The following is a 12599-nucleotide window of genomic DNA, read 5'->3' as shown; positions in this document are numbered from 1 at the left end:
CATCAACATACATTTACAAACGTTACCAGTAATTCATATAAATTTGCTACACCAAAACCTGACAATTTCTCCTAAGTATAGCAATTAAATGCACAGATAATTGAAAACTGTATTTTGTTTTACCCCAGCGACCATATGATAAAGTCACTGCTTGCCTCTACTTAAGGCTTCAATAAATGTATTATTGCACCCAGTCTTCAATAAATGTATTATTGCATCCAGTCTTCAGTAAATGTATTATTGCACCCAGTCTTCAATAAATGTATTATTGCACCCAGTCTTCAATAAATGTATTATTGCACCCAGTCTTCAATAAATGTATTATTGCACCCAGTCTTCAATAAATGTATTATTGCATCCAGTCTTCAGTAAATGTATTATTGCATCGAGTCTTCAATAAATGTATTATTGCATCCAGTCTTCAATAAATGTATTATTACATCCAGTCTTCAGTAAATGTATTATTGCACCCAGTCTTCAATAAATGTATTATTGCATCCAGTCTTCAATAAATGTATTATTGCACCCAGTCTTCAATAACTGTATTATTGCATCCAGTCTTCAGTAAATGTATTATTGCACCCAGTCTTCAATAAATGTATTATTGCATCCAGTCTTCAATAAATGTATTATTGCACCCAGTCTTCAATAACTGTATTATTGCATCCAGTCTTCAGTAAATGTATTATTGCATCCAGTCTTCAGTAAATGTATTATTGCATCCGGTCTTCAATAAATGTATTATTGCATCCAGTCTTCAGTAAATGTATTATTGCACCCAGTCTTCAATAAATGTATTATTGCATCCAGTCTTCAGTAAATGTATTATTGCACCCAGTCTTCAATAAATGTATTATTGCACCCAGTCTTCAATAAATGTATTATTGCATCCAGTCTTCAGTAAATGTATTATTGCATCCAGTCTTCAGTAAATGTATTATTGCACCCAGTCTTCAATAAATGTATTATTGCATCCAGTCTTCAATAAATGTATTATTGCATCCAGTCTTCAATAAATGTATTACTGCATCCAGTCTTCAGTAAATGTATTATTGCATCCAGTCTTCAATAATGTTTATCTGTACCTTAGATCCTGAAACTAGTGAACACTGTACTTGCAAAACATGTCCAATAAATGACCTCAAAGTCATCAAATGACCGTCTGCTAGTTTTCAAATATCAAGAAAACCAGTGTATCATGGAAAAAGTATGTCAGTACTAAAGTGGTAGCAACTTTGGAACCAAAACCAACATGCTTTTCAGTACTCCCTTTTTTGAAGCAACTTGTTAAGTCTCATTTCAAAATTTCTATATTTAAGTTTCACAAATATATGGGCTGCCATTTTAAAGTTTGAGAAAGAAAAACAAATATCAGGGAAAAGCTGTTAGAATTGCAGAATGCCAGAATCTGCTAACAAGTATGTCTTCATATTCATTTCAACAAATGGAGCTAATGTAACTATGCTGTGTACACAATATTAAAGAGAATATAATCAAGTTCAGCATGTGTATGTAATATCTGTGCCAAACTGAGTTATTTCAGGTCATGTTTTAGTCAGCTATGTCAAAAACGAAAAGTATGTTTGTAAATAACTTTCTAAACTCTCTCAATAACTTTATTTATTTCAAAATGAAATAAACATTAAATTCAATAGCATCTTTTTGATAATTGCAATTGAAACGCTTCATATTTTCCCCACATAATGATTTCAAATAGTCAAAGACACAACAAACACACTTGCATATGTAAACACGCTTCTCCCGTGCCGCTTCAATCCGATGTATTTCATGTACAATTTGCACAGATGAATCCAGTCCAAAATCACAAACTTTCATCGAATCGAAATAAAATACCAAAATCTATTCATTCCAGATCAAATGGAATTAATGATTTCAAATAGTCAATGACAGAACAAACACACTTGCAGATGTAAACACGCTTCTCCCGTGCCGCTTCAATCCGAAGTATTTCATTTTACAATGTGCAGATGAATCCAGTCCAAAATCACAAACTTTCATCAAATCGAAACAAAATACCAAAATCTATTCATTCCAGATGAAATGGAAAAGTTGTTGCAATGCGCATTCATTCACAATATGACTGCAAATTTCAATTTTAACTAGACACGCCATTTTCTTTCAAAAGTTATGTCGCGCGCGTGATTAAGTTCAATTTTATATGGGCGGAGTTATGTGTGCATTAATAATGATGTTGTGTAATGGTAAATATGCGCTTGTGTATTTAGTTTGGAATGCGGCATACATTCATTTACGTTGTTTCTTGTAGTGTATTTTGTTTATATAATTAAACCTTAGGTAGAATAAAAAGAATGAGCATATAATAAAAAGGTTACTGCATTTGTATGTGAAAATATGAACTTGTTTTGTCGGAAGGACATACTGCACTCCCAAGGTCGTGCAGTATTCCATCCCAAAACTCGTTCATATTTCCCATACAAATGCAGTAACCTATAAATACAGTATATATTCTAGCAATTCAGGCATTCATTACAATCAGGCTTACGTTAAAAAGAGGCTTTCATTAAAATCAGGCTTTCATTAAAATCAGCATTAAAATCAGGCTTTCATTAAAATCAGGCTTCCATTAAAATCAGCATTAAAATCTGGCTTTCACTAAAATCAGCATTAAAATCAGGCTTTCATTAAAAATCAGCATTAAAATCAAGCTTTCATTAAAATCAGCATTAAAATCAGACTTTCATTAAAATCAGCATTAAAATCAGGCTTTCACTAAAATCAGCATTAAAATCAGGCTTTCATTAAAATCAGGCTTTCACTAAAGCTTTCACTAAAATCAGCATTAAAATCAGGCTTTCATTAAAATCAGCATTAAAATCAGGCTTTCACTAAAATCAGCATTAAAATCAGGCTTTCATTAAAATCAGCATTAAAATCAGACTTTCACTAAAATCAGCATTAAAATCAGGCTTTCATTTAAATCAGGCTTTCACTAAAATCAGCATTAAAATCAGGCTTTCACTAAAATCAGCCATTCATCCCACTGAAACCAAAATTCCTATTACTGCATGTAGATTTACAAACATTCACTGATTGCAAGTTTCCCTATATAGGCAAATATTTATTTCTGTGACCATTTGTTGTGACATTTATTGCTCTTTTAGTATGTGTAAGTGTTTAATAGAGAGTTATAGTGTAATTTGGAATTAATTACCTCATAAGGAAATATTTTACAAGTAATTGCCCACCAAATATAACATTTATGGAAATTATGCTACACATTAAATGCTACAAAGGTGAATGTGGAATGTAGGTTTTATGGTTATAATATGCTTATAGAATTTAGGCTATGTGCATTTCGGTTTGTATACAAAAGATAGACAAGTGTCTTCATTTGATACAATTTGACAATTGGCTTAACTCAGCATTAAGCCTAGAAAGGCCTTCTGGGAATGCTTTGCCTGAGGTCACCTAGTCTCATTCCTAAATGGATCAACCATAGCGCAGTCAGTCAGCATGTAAAACTAGTACAAGGGTTCAAATGATAGATAAGTATCTTCATTTGACATAGTCTGACTACTGGCTCATAACTCAGCACTAAGCCTAGAAAGGCCATCAGGGAATGTTTTGTCAGAAGTCAGCTATTCTCATTTCTAAATAGGGTCAACCATAGCGCAGTCAGTCAGCATGTAAAACTAGAAGGGTTCCTAAGGAATTAAATGTATAAAAGGAAAACCCTCTCACTTGCCCCAACTGAAGCACAGTTAAATAAGAAACATGCTACAACAGTATCAGTGTTATGTGGTGTGGTGGTGGTTAGCATTATCTAGAGGATGATCAACATCAGTGTTATCAACTGGATCAAGCAGATAATAACATACAAAATTAATGGATGAAATAAATAGAGATCTGAACAGAGATAAGAAATAAAACAACACAAAACCCCATATATAAAATTAAAAAGAATAATCAATTAGACAAACAAACTGAAATTGTTGTTGTTGTTGTTGTTCTAGGGTTTAACACCATTTTTCAGCACAAGATAGGCTATACATGGTGGCCAGTATAACTGGTGGAGGAAGAACCCTGGAAAACCCCAGGAAGAACCCCCGACCCACAAGAAGCTACTGGCAGGCTTTCCCACATACCCACGCTAGCCGAGCATTGGACTCGAACCCACGCAGACAGAGGTGAGATGGCAGTGATCCCGAATGGTGAGCGCTTTAGACCACTCAGCCACTCGGGGCCCCAACTGAAATTGTACAAGGCACTTGAAGGATACACTTCTATTATAAAAATAACTACAAAAAGATGTTAAAAAACACAATTAGCAATTCTATTTACACAGATATGACAACTTTCATTATAAAATTGAGTGACAGTGTGTGAACTCAATTGTCCAGCATAACTGCATAACCTGCTGACTATTTGGTGGTCATGGAACCAGATTCAATACCAGTAGCAACAAGGTTGGAGTTGACCTGTTCCTTCTGGCTTAACATGCCTACAATTACATCTCTCTTGTTTCCAGGTTCTTATGGGTCTCACCTGCAATATGGACCCCTTCTATGTCCCTGCAAGGAGTTGTTTGGAGCTATCTTGCTCTCTTTATTATATTGATTATTCCTAACCAACTGCATGGACCCAGATATGCTGGTACTTTATGCACTAGCATATCTGCGTCTGTGCAGTTTGTAGTTGGACTGATCTGTAAGTGAGAATACATGGTTCTTGCACACCATGTTCTATAATACCCAAGACAAAAACAAGATCGGGTAGGTAGGTAAGTAGATAGGTAGGTATCAGAACTGTAATGATTACCCAGATAAACACTGATGGTTTTAATTCACAGTAAGCAGTTATGACATTTTTTAACCAGTTAATCCCCTAAGTTACATTCAACCAGACATTCATATGGCTCAGCAAGATGTTTGACATATGGCCTATTTTCTTCCTGTGACATTTCAGAGGTCTTACAATTTTTTGACATATGGCCTATTTTCTTCCTGTGACATTTCAGAGGTCTTACAGTTTTTTGACACATGGCCTATTTTCTTCCTGTGACATTTCAGAGGTCTTACAGTTTTTTGACATATGGCCTATTTTCTTCCTGTGACATTTCAGAGGTCTTACAGTTTTTTGACATATGGCCTATTTTATTCCTGTGACATTTCAGAAGTCTTACAGTTCTTTGACATGTGGCCTATTTTCTTCCTGTGACATTTAAGAGGTCTTACAGTTCTATGTTTATGTTTAAGTTATATTAATGCTACCAACACAAAAGATCAAAACACTCAAGTCTTTGGGTGAGCCTTACAATCAGCCGGATTGTATTGTGATTGTATTGATATCACTGTAACCTGCAATGGCAGAGAATTATGACAACATAATTAAAGGAGGAATGTATACACAGAGATCAACAAAAGCAAGAGTTGTGTCATCAAGTGTAAAATTTAAATAATGCAATAGATTTTAGAAACTAGAATCTTTGATTATGCTGCAATTCTAATACCAATTCATGCCATGTACACTGTATGAGGTACGTCTGACTGTGATTAACTGACAAGGGTCAGTGAATGTATTATGGGTAACTGGTTATGGAATTTACTATTTCTGCCGTGTGTGTGTGTGTGTGTGTGTGTGTGTGTGTGTGAATTATGCATGTATGTATGGATGGATGGATGGATGTATGGTTTAACAGCACATCAGCACAATACTAGCTATATGGTGCTAATTAAACTTAAGTTCTAAAAAATAAATATTGCCAGAATAAAGCCTTCAGGAAGATAAACCCTTACAAATAAACATAAACGTCAAGTACTGGCATTTCATGATAAGAGATACACTGTAATGAAAATTCTGTAACAGATAAACTAAAAGATACAAATAAAAATCCATGACATATGTTATATGAACTCCATTCCCCCAAAGAGTCCAAAAGGGAAAAGTAGACAATGAAAAGAATTGAAAAAGAAGGTTATGATCAGAGTAACTATTGGTACATATACTAATTAACCAAAAGAACTTTTAGAAATGAGGAGCAGGAAAAACTAATCAGTATAGTATTTACTGTTCATTAATACTGCCAAATTATTCCTATGAGCATGTTAATGAAAGAAACATGCTGTACTTCTCTTGTGAGTGAACTTCATGCTCTAGCTGTCTATAGGCAATTGATTACATGATAAAGTAAACTGAAGTACTGGTTAAACTTACTTAAACCTGCTCAATACATGAATTTGAATTTAAAATTCCCCTTCAGTTCGAATCAAGGTAAATGACTCACAACTCAAGCAACTAAAGTATTAATGTTTATGCAATCTGAATTTCAAGAAATATGTGCCTACATTATAATGATCCGGATCCTCTGTTGGAACAATGGTAATGCATTTAAATGTGTAACTTAACGTCGATGGTTAAGCCTTCAATAACAGTAAGGCTATTTAAATGTGTAATTTATCTTAATGGTGAAGCCTTCAATAATAGTATTTCTATTTAAATGTGTAATTTATCTTGATGGTGAAGTCTTCATTAATAGTAATGATATCTTAATGTGTAATTTATCTTGATGGTGAAGTCTTCAAGAACAGTAATGCATTTAAATATGTAATTTATACTGATGGTGAAGTCTTCAATAATATTATTGCTATTTTGATATGTAATTTATGTTGATGGTAAAGTCTTCAATAATAGTAATGCTATTTAATTATGCAATTTATCTTGATGGTGAAGTCTTAAATAATAGTAAGGCTATTTAAATGTGTAATTTATCTTGATGGTGAAGTCTTCAATAATAGTATTGCTATTTTGATATGTAATTTATCTTGATGGTAAAGTCTTCAATAATAGCAAGGCAATTTAAATGTGTAATTTATCTTGATGGTGAAGTTTTAAATAATAGTATTGCTATTTTGATGTGTAATTTATCTTGATGGGAAAGTCTTCAATAATAGTAAGGCAATTTAAATGTGTAATTTATCTTGATGGTGAAGTCTTCAATAATAGTAATGCTATTTTGATGTGTAATTTATCTTGATGGTGTCTTCAATAATAGTACTGCTATTCTGATATGTAATTTATCTTGATGGTGAAGTGTTCAATAATAGTATTGCTATTTTGATATGTAATTTATGTTGATCATAAAGTCTTCAATAATAGTAATGCTATTTTGATGTGTAATTTATGTTGATGGTGAAGTCTTCAACTCATCTACATTCCTAATATGTTCAATAAAATAAACCCAATAAAAATTTCCTTCAACTTGAACAAAATACCAACAAAATATGTGCTTACAAATCACGAAAACTATTTCAACTAAACCATTTGGTAAACAGCATTCCCACCCCTTTCTCCATCCAGTTTCCACCCAAACAGCATTCCCACCCCTTTCTCCATCCAGTTTCCACCCAAACCACCTGATCTTATATCACCATCTTTGCAAAAAATCAAGGTTGTGATTGGTAGTTAATAAGAAAAAATAGGACCTTAATTTCATGGTACCAAATTAAAAACTAGGAAAATATTTAGGTAATCAATCTGACTCTTAATGAACTAAGTTACCGCTATTGACACTAGGAAGAATATAGTTAATGATTTATCTCTGGCCAGTGTCTAAATTCCCAAGCTACTAGACTTTGTTGACTTAAAACAAATGTTTGTTTATTTTGCTAAAATTCAAATATTTATTGAAGGTTTATAGGCTGCAAAAGTTTCATTTCCCAAAATATAAAAGCTTAGATATGTTATTTAAAAAATTACCTTCCTCTCTCTCCTGTTTATTTTCTGGTCCTTGATCCTCAGGTTTTCCTTTATTACTGTTTGGTAATCCTAATTTTATGTCCTCAATATCCAACTTAAAGGGGCCAACAGCAGCCCCTTCATCAGTCACAAGATAGCATATATATATTTCATTTCCCACAAATTCCTCTTCTATGTCATCCAGGTCAATATCAAGAAAAAGGTCATCATCGCCCTTTTCACCCTGACCCTTTTTAGGAGTATTGTTTTTCAATCTTTTATCTTCAGTAGGTATGTGTGAATTAATTTCATTGTTTTCATTAAAAATATCTGGCCCCACTGACTTCTTCTCCCTGCTCTGTTTTGCCGATCTAACAATATCTGGAGAATTTGACTTTTTTCTGATTCTCTCTTTGGAAGAGGTATCTTCTACATCAACCCTGTCTGAACCAACATTTTTGTCAGCCCTATAAGCATCCTGCTGTCTATTAGATGCTTCATTCCCAAAGTCTCTTGGTTCTCTGGGTAAACTCTGGTTATTAGGCACTAATGCTTGCTGAGCTCTTGCAATATGTTCCACTTTTTTGGAACTATCAACTCTGGCAAGATGTTGATCCCTGTGCTCTGTCTGAATTCTTTGTTTCTCATTGGGTACATTTAATTCTAACACAGGTGGTGGGTATGATTCATGCCTAGCTTCAACTTTGCCTTCAGCATTTTTTGCTACAGAAACAGGAGTCTCTTTGTTTTGATCTGCATGATCTCTTTCTCCAAGGGACTGGTCTTTACTTTTGTTTTTCATGACATACACAATTTCGGAGTCCACAGGCTGTCTCCTTTCTGATGATGCCTTCCCACCTGCAGACTGTTTCCTCATCTGTGATTGCCTTCGCTTATCTTCATCTAATGCTTTTCTCTTGGCTTCCATGGCAATAGCTTCATTATATCTCAAATCATTATATCCTTTGTCTTGACCAAGATTTCTGTTTCTTGCATTATTTCCTTCATCATCATGCTCTACCATGAAAGGAGGGTAATGTTCTTTTGAAGGCACAGGTTGTTCTGAAACTGAACTTTTGTGACTTCTCCTACTAGATGGTCTTTTTCTGTGATAGTCATCTTGCCTGTATTCATCAACTGGACCACTGGGCACCTTTTTCTCTGAAATTCCTTTTGGTGTTACCTCCCTATTAAACCTGTTGTAATCTCTTTCATGCTGACCTAAGGGTCTGTCATTAGTATCAGGTTCACCTTTACTTGTGTATCTGTGATCAGATTGTCTGTAGTCAAGGTACTGCCTGTCTTGATGCTGTTTCTCATTTTGTCTTGTAATGTTCTCTACATCCCAGGAGGCCCAATCATCACGAGCTGGCCTTTGGTCCTCCTGGCTGTCTCGTCGATAATGGGGTCTTTGTTCTTGCTGACCAGGATTAGTCTCAGTATTGCTTTTGTGTATGTTCTTACTATGATGTCTTTGCATTTCTTTGATTGACATCTCTAGTTCCTCAAATTTCTCTCTGAAGAATTTTGTTGGAAGATCTGTGGAAGGCCTATTTTTCAAAGTATTGTCATCATTTCCTTGATAATCAAGGTTGCCTTCTCTGGGTAATCTGCCACCAGAGAGGCTTTTTTGATTATGTAATTCAGATGGCTTAGGTTTCTTGTCACTATTTAGTTTTGCAGGTGATATACGGTAGGTCTCAAGGTCCTGTCGAGTAATGACAGGGACATCATGTGGTTCTTGTTGCTTTGGCTTCTTGTTACTATTAAGTCTTGGAGAGTTATCTCCCACTACAGTTGTGGATGTATTACCTCCCCTGTGAGTAACAGGAATTGTTGGGAGCTGTCGTCGTGTTGGACTGGAGCTATCATTCTGGTTGATTTCCTTTTGTCCAATTCCAACTTCAGGCAGTGAATCTACATGAGACACATAATGAAGATACTTAGTATGACTATCCACTGGATGTCTCCCAGTAACAGTAATTTGTGACTGACGTGCTACACTATGTGGGTCTAAGTCAATATTAACTGTGACATGCTGTGTTGCTGTTCTTTGACTTTCTTGAAAACTCGGAACGTGTTTTGTACGATCTAGCAATGTTCTTTGTGTGATTCTACCTGTCTCAGTATGATTGTCCCCATCTGGAAAATTGTCCCTGCTGGTGAGTCCTAGAGGTTGAGATTGCTGGACCCCACTCTGAAATGAACCAATATTCTTTTTGGCTTTACTACCCTGATCCAAACTGTCTCCAGTCTGTCCAGTTTTTGGTTTGTTGGGCTGTGTAATCACAGTACTACTTGAATCAATTAACTTTTTAGGTATATACGTGCCTCTGTAAACCCCTGGTCCTGGCTCATTAAGCCACTGACTAGGCTGTTGCTGATGGATCACAATATTTGATGTACCAATGAGTGCTGCATAATTTCCCTCATGTTTTAACAGTGGGTTCTTATCACTGAGAATATTGCGTGGTGTATGATACACAATTTTTCCGGCAGACTGATCACTAATTTGCTTACTCCTTGCAGTTGGTGGGTATATCTGCTCTCTGATAACAGTTTCTGTCTGTTTTAAGTGTCGTCTGCTCTGAGTAACTGCTGCCTGCTTTGGAGGTCCATTAGATTTAGTGTCACTAATACCACCAGTAAAAACATTCTTTGCCTGCTGTTTTGTTGACATGTTTATTGATCACACCTTCATTTATCTACCAGTTCAATGGTTTGGGCAGTCTGATAAATTTAATAATTTTCTGTTCAGTATTCCTCTCATGTTTGCTAAGTTTATTCCATGTGAATATAAAACAGAAAAGCAAAACAAGCATCCTCTAATATTAAACAGGGAACCCTGCTAAATGGCAGGGCTTGTCACAGTATAGTTAAATCTGCACTTCATAAACTACCATCAAAAATACATGGGAACTACAGTTGGGATCTTACAGGAACAATATAGCTAGAATCTTACAATGTCTCCAGTATTTGAGCCCTCATAAAAGAGACAAGTAATTTTCAAAGCTGTTTACCTCTATCAGTGTTTCATTATTAAAATGTCAGCTAGGTTTGCTGTAATGTTTGCTCACCTGAATGAGAAACCAAATGAGATTCTGTACTATAAGCCAATATTGAACAAAAGAAGACCCAAAATTACAATTTACATCTTGAACTGGTGTGCACATGAAGACAAAATATACTTCGGAAGCATCTTCCTATATGAACATGCTCTGTGTTGTACCTTAGTGACTGCTAAGGAGTTGAGAAACTTTGTCATAATAGACCGTTATTAAAGTACATCAATATACACTACTGTCAACATTGCCATTACAGTACACAATTTAACGCCAATGTAATATCAGAGGGTAAGCAAGGTCTTTTTGGGTCCTTGTCAGTTTATAAGTAATTAAAGTACCTTAGTATCTTTAATAAGCGTATACTGCTCACAATATTTCAGTACAATTTCACACGGCTGAATATCTTAATAAAAAGGGAATTTCACTGTCTGTACCTAAACAAAGCTGGATTCCTGGACCGTTCCAAGCTTTTGTTATCACACTAACTCATGAATGGCCAAAAAGTATCATGAAATGATTAAAAAATTCACATCAGAAGAATATTTATCATTTAATATTGTCAATATTGTTAATATTGTTAAAATTTTATAATAATCCTTATTTTACAACATTTTACAACCATGCTTCAACGAATCAAGAGAACATTTCTGCCAGACTAAACAGATGCTTAAAATGTCGATTCTATTTTATCCAAAATCATGCAACCTGATGGATGTTGCCTGTACAATGTACTGTAAATGATCGTCTCAACAAGTTTCACGAAACGGCACATAAACTGATGGTGTCTTTTCAATGATGCAATAAACTTTCAAGCCTATTGCTCTTACCCTCATGAATCTTTACTCAACTGATTCAAGATTCCCCAAAGTGTATCCATTTTTATTCTTTAGAAACTCTTTTTGGACAGACAGAATGTTGTACTATATCCAAGCTTACTGGAGAGTAGAATATCAGGTCAATCCAGAGAACAACAGTTCTCAAACTGTATTATGCCTTCCATTGTGAAACAAGTCCTTCTATCCCTCTTCGCCTGCTTTATGCTAAATACTGTCACTCTTAGAACTGTTCTTTTTGTTGTCTAGCTGGTACAACAGACTGTGAAGAATTTTCAATAAGCCTTCTCATTTATTTGAGCACCATACCATGTTGCAAACAAACCTGAGAAGTTTGTGAGATCGCTTCTTGTGCCTTTTTCTGTTTATGTCTTTTGTCGGGCTTTCACTATTTTCATTTGCTGTATAGAAAAATCCTATATAAAAACCAATGGCAATTTTTGTCTTACATAAAGGCTCCCTTTTTCTAATTAATATCTAATTTTCAGCTCATAATTAAATCTTCATTCTTCACCCAACTTGTTTATGTGAATATCCACACCTTCAATAACCCGCAAAAAAACTTGGCAAATTTTGTAACTTAATACCAAGCTGACACAGAACAATGTCAAGTGAACTGAAGCGAAAATATCTTGTCCTTAGCCACACACTGTTTCATTACATACATACATAAATGCCGCATGTAAAATGAATGGACATATCTGAATCAATCTACATATTTAATATTTCAAGCACTATTCTTTTAATATGGTACCCCATGGAATTTATATATACCAATACCTAAAAATAAATTGCAATCAAGTACAATGATATTGATCTTGTCCAACCCGAGGTATGTATTGGGATAGTTATTACTGGTTTCCTAGGTTACCATATGTAAGGCAATAGTTCAAACAATTAAACAATCTCTGAAGTACATAAATTTGATTTAAATTTTAAGCAAGGATAATGTTCAATTTAGACATAAATGACCCTAAAGACAACT

The 12599-nt window shown here is 34.7% G+C and overlaps 1 protein-coding gene across 1 annotated transcript in view; it reads right to left on the bottom strand.

Annotated features, from left to right (window-relative positions):
* The window catches only part of LOC149775071 (uncharacterized), a 95083-nt gene extending 84687 nt beyond the window's left edge, over positions 1 to 10396 (bottom strand). Inside the window, exon 1 of the mRNA XM_089944335.1 lies at positions 7738 to 10396. Within this exon, the coding sequence (XP_089800461.1) occupies positions 7738 to 10396 (2659 nt within the window). The remainder of the gene's footprint in view (positions 1 to 7737) is intronic.
* Positions 10397 to 12599: the final 2203 nt, after the last annotated feature.

Source organism: Sinohyriopsis cumingii, chromosome 19 (genome assembly GCF_028554795.1).
Source record: "Sinohyriopsis cumingii isolate HCF-2022 chromosome 19, ASM2855479v2, whole genome shotgun sequence".
In the NCBI taxonomy this organism is placed as follows: Eukaryota; Metazoa; Mollusca; class Bivalvia; order Unionida; family Unionidae; genus Sinohyriopsis; species Sinohyriopsis cumingii.
The sequence above is the reverse complement of the archived record's forward strand: the minus strand, read 5'-3'. Positions and strand labels throughout refer to the sequence as shown.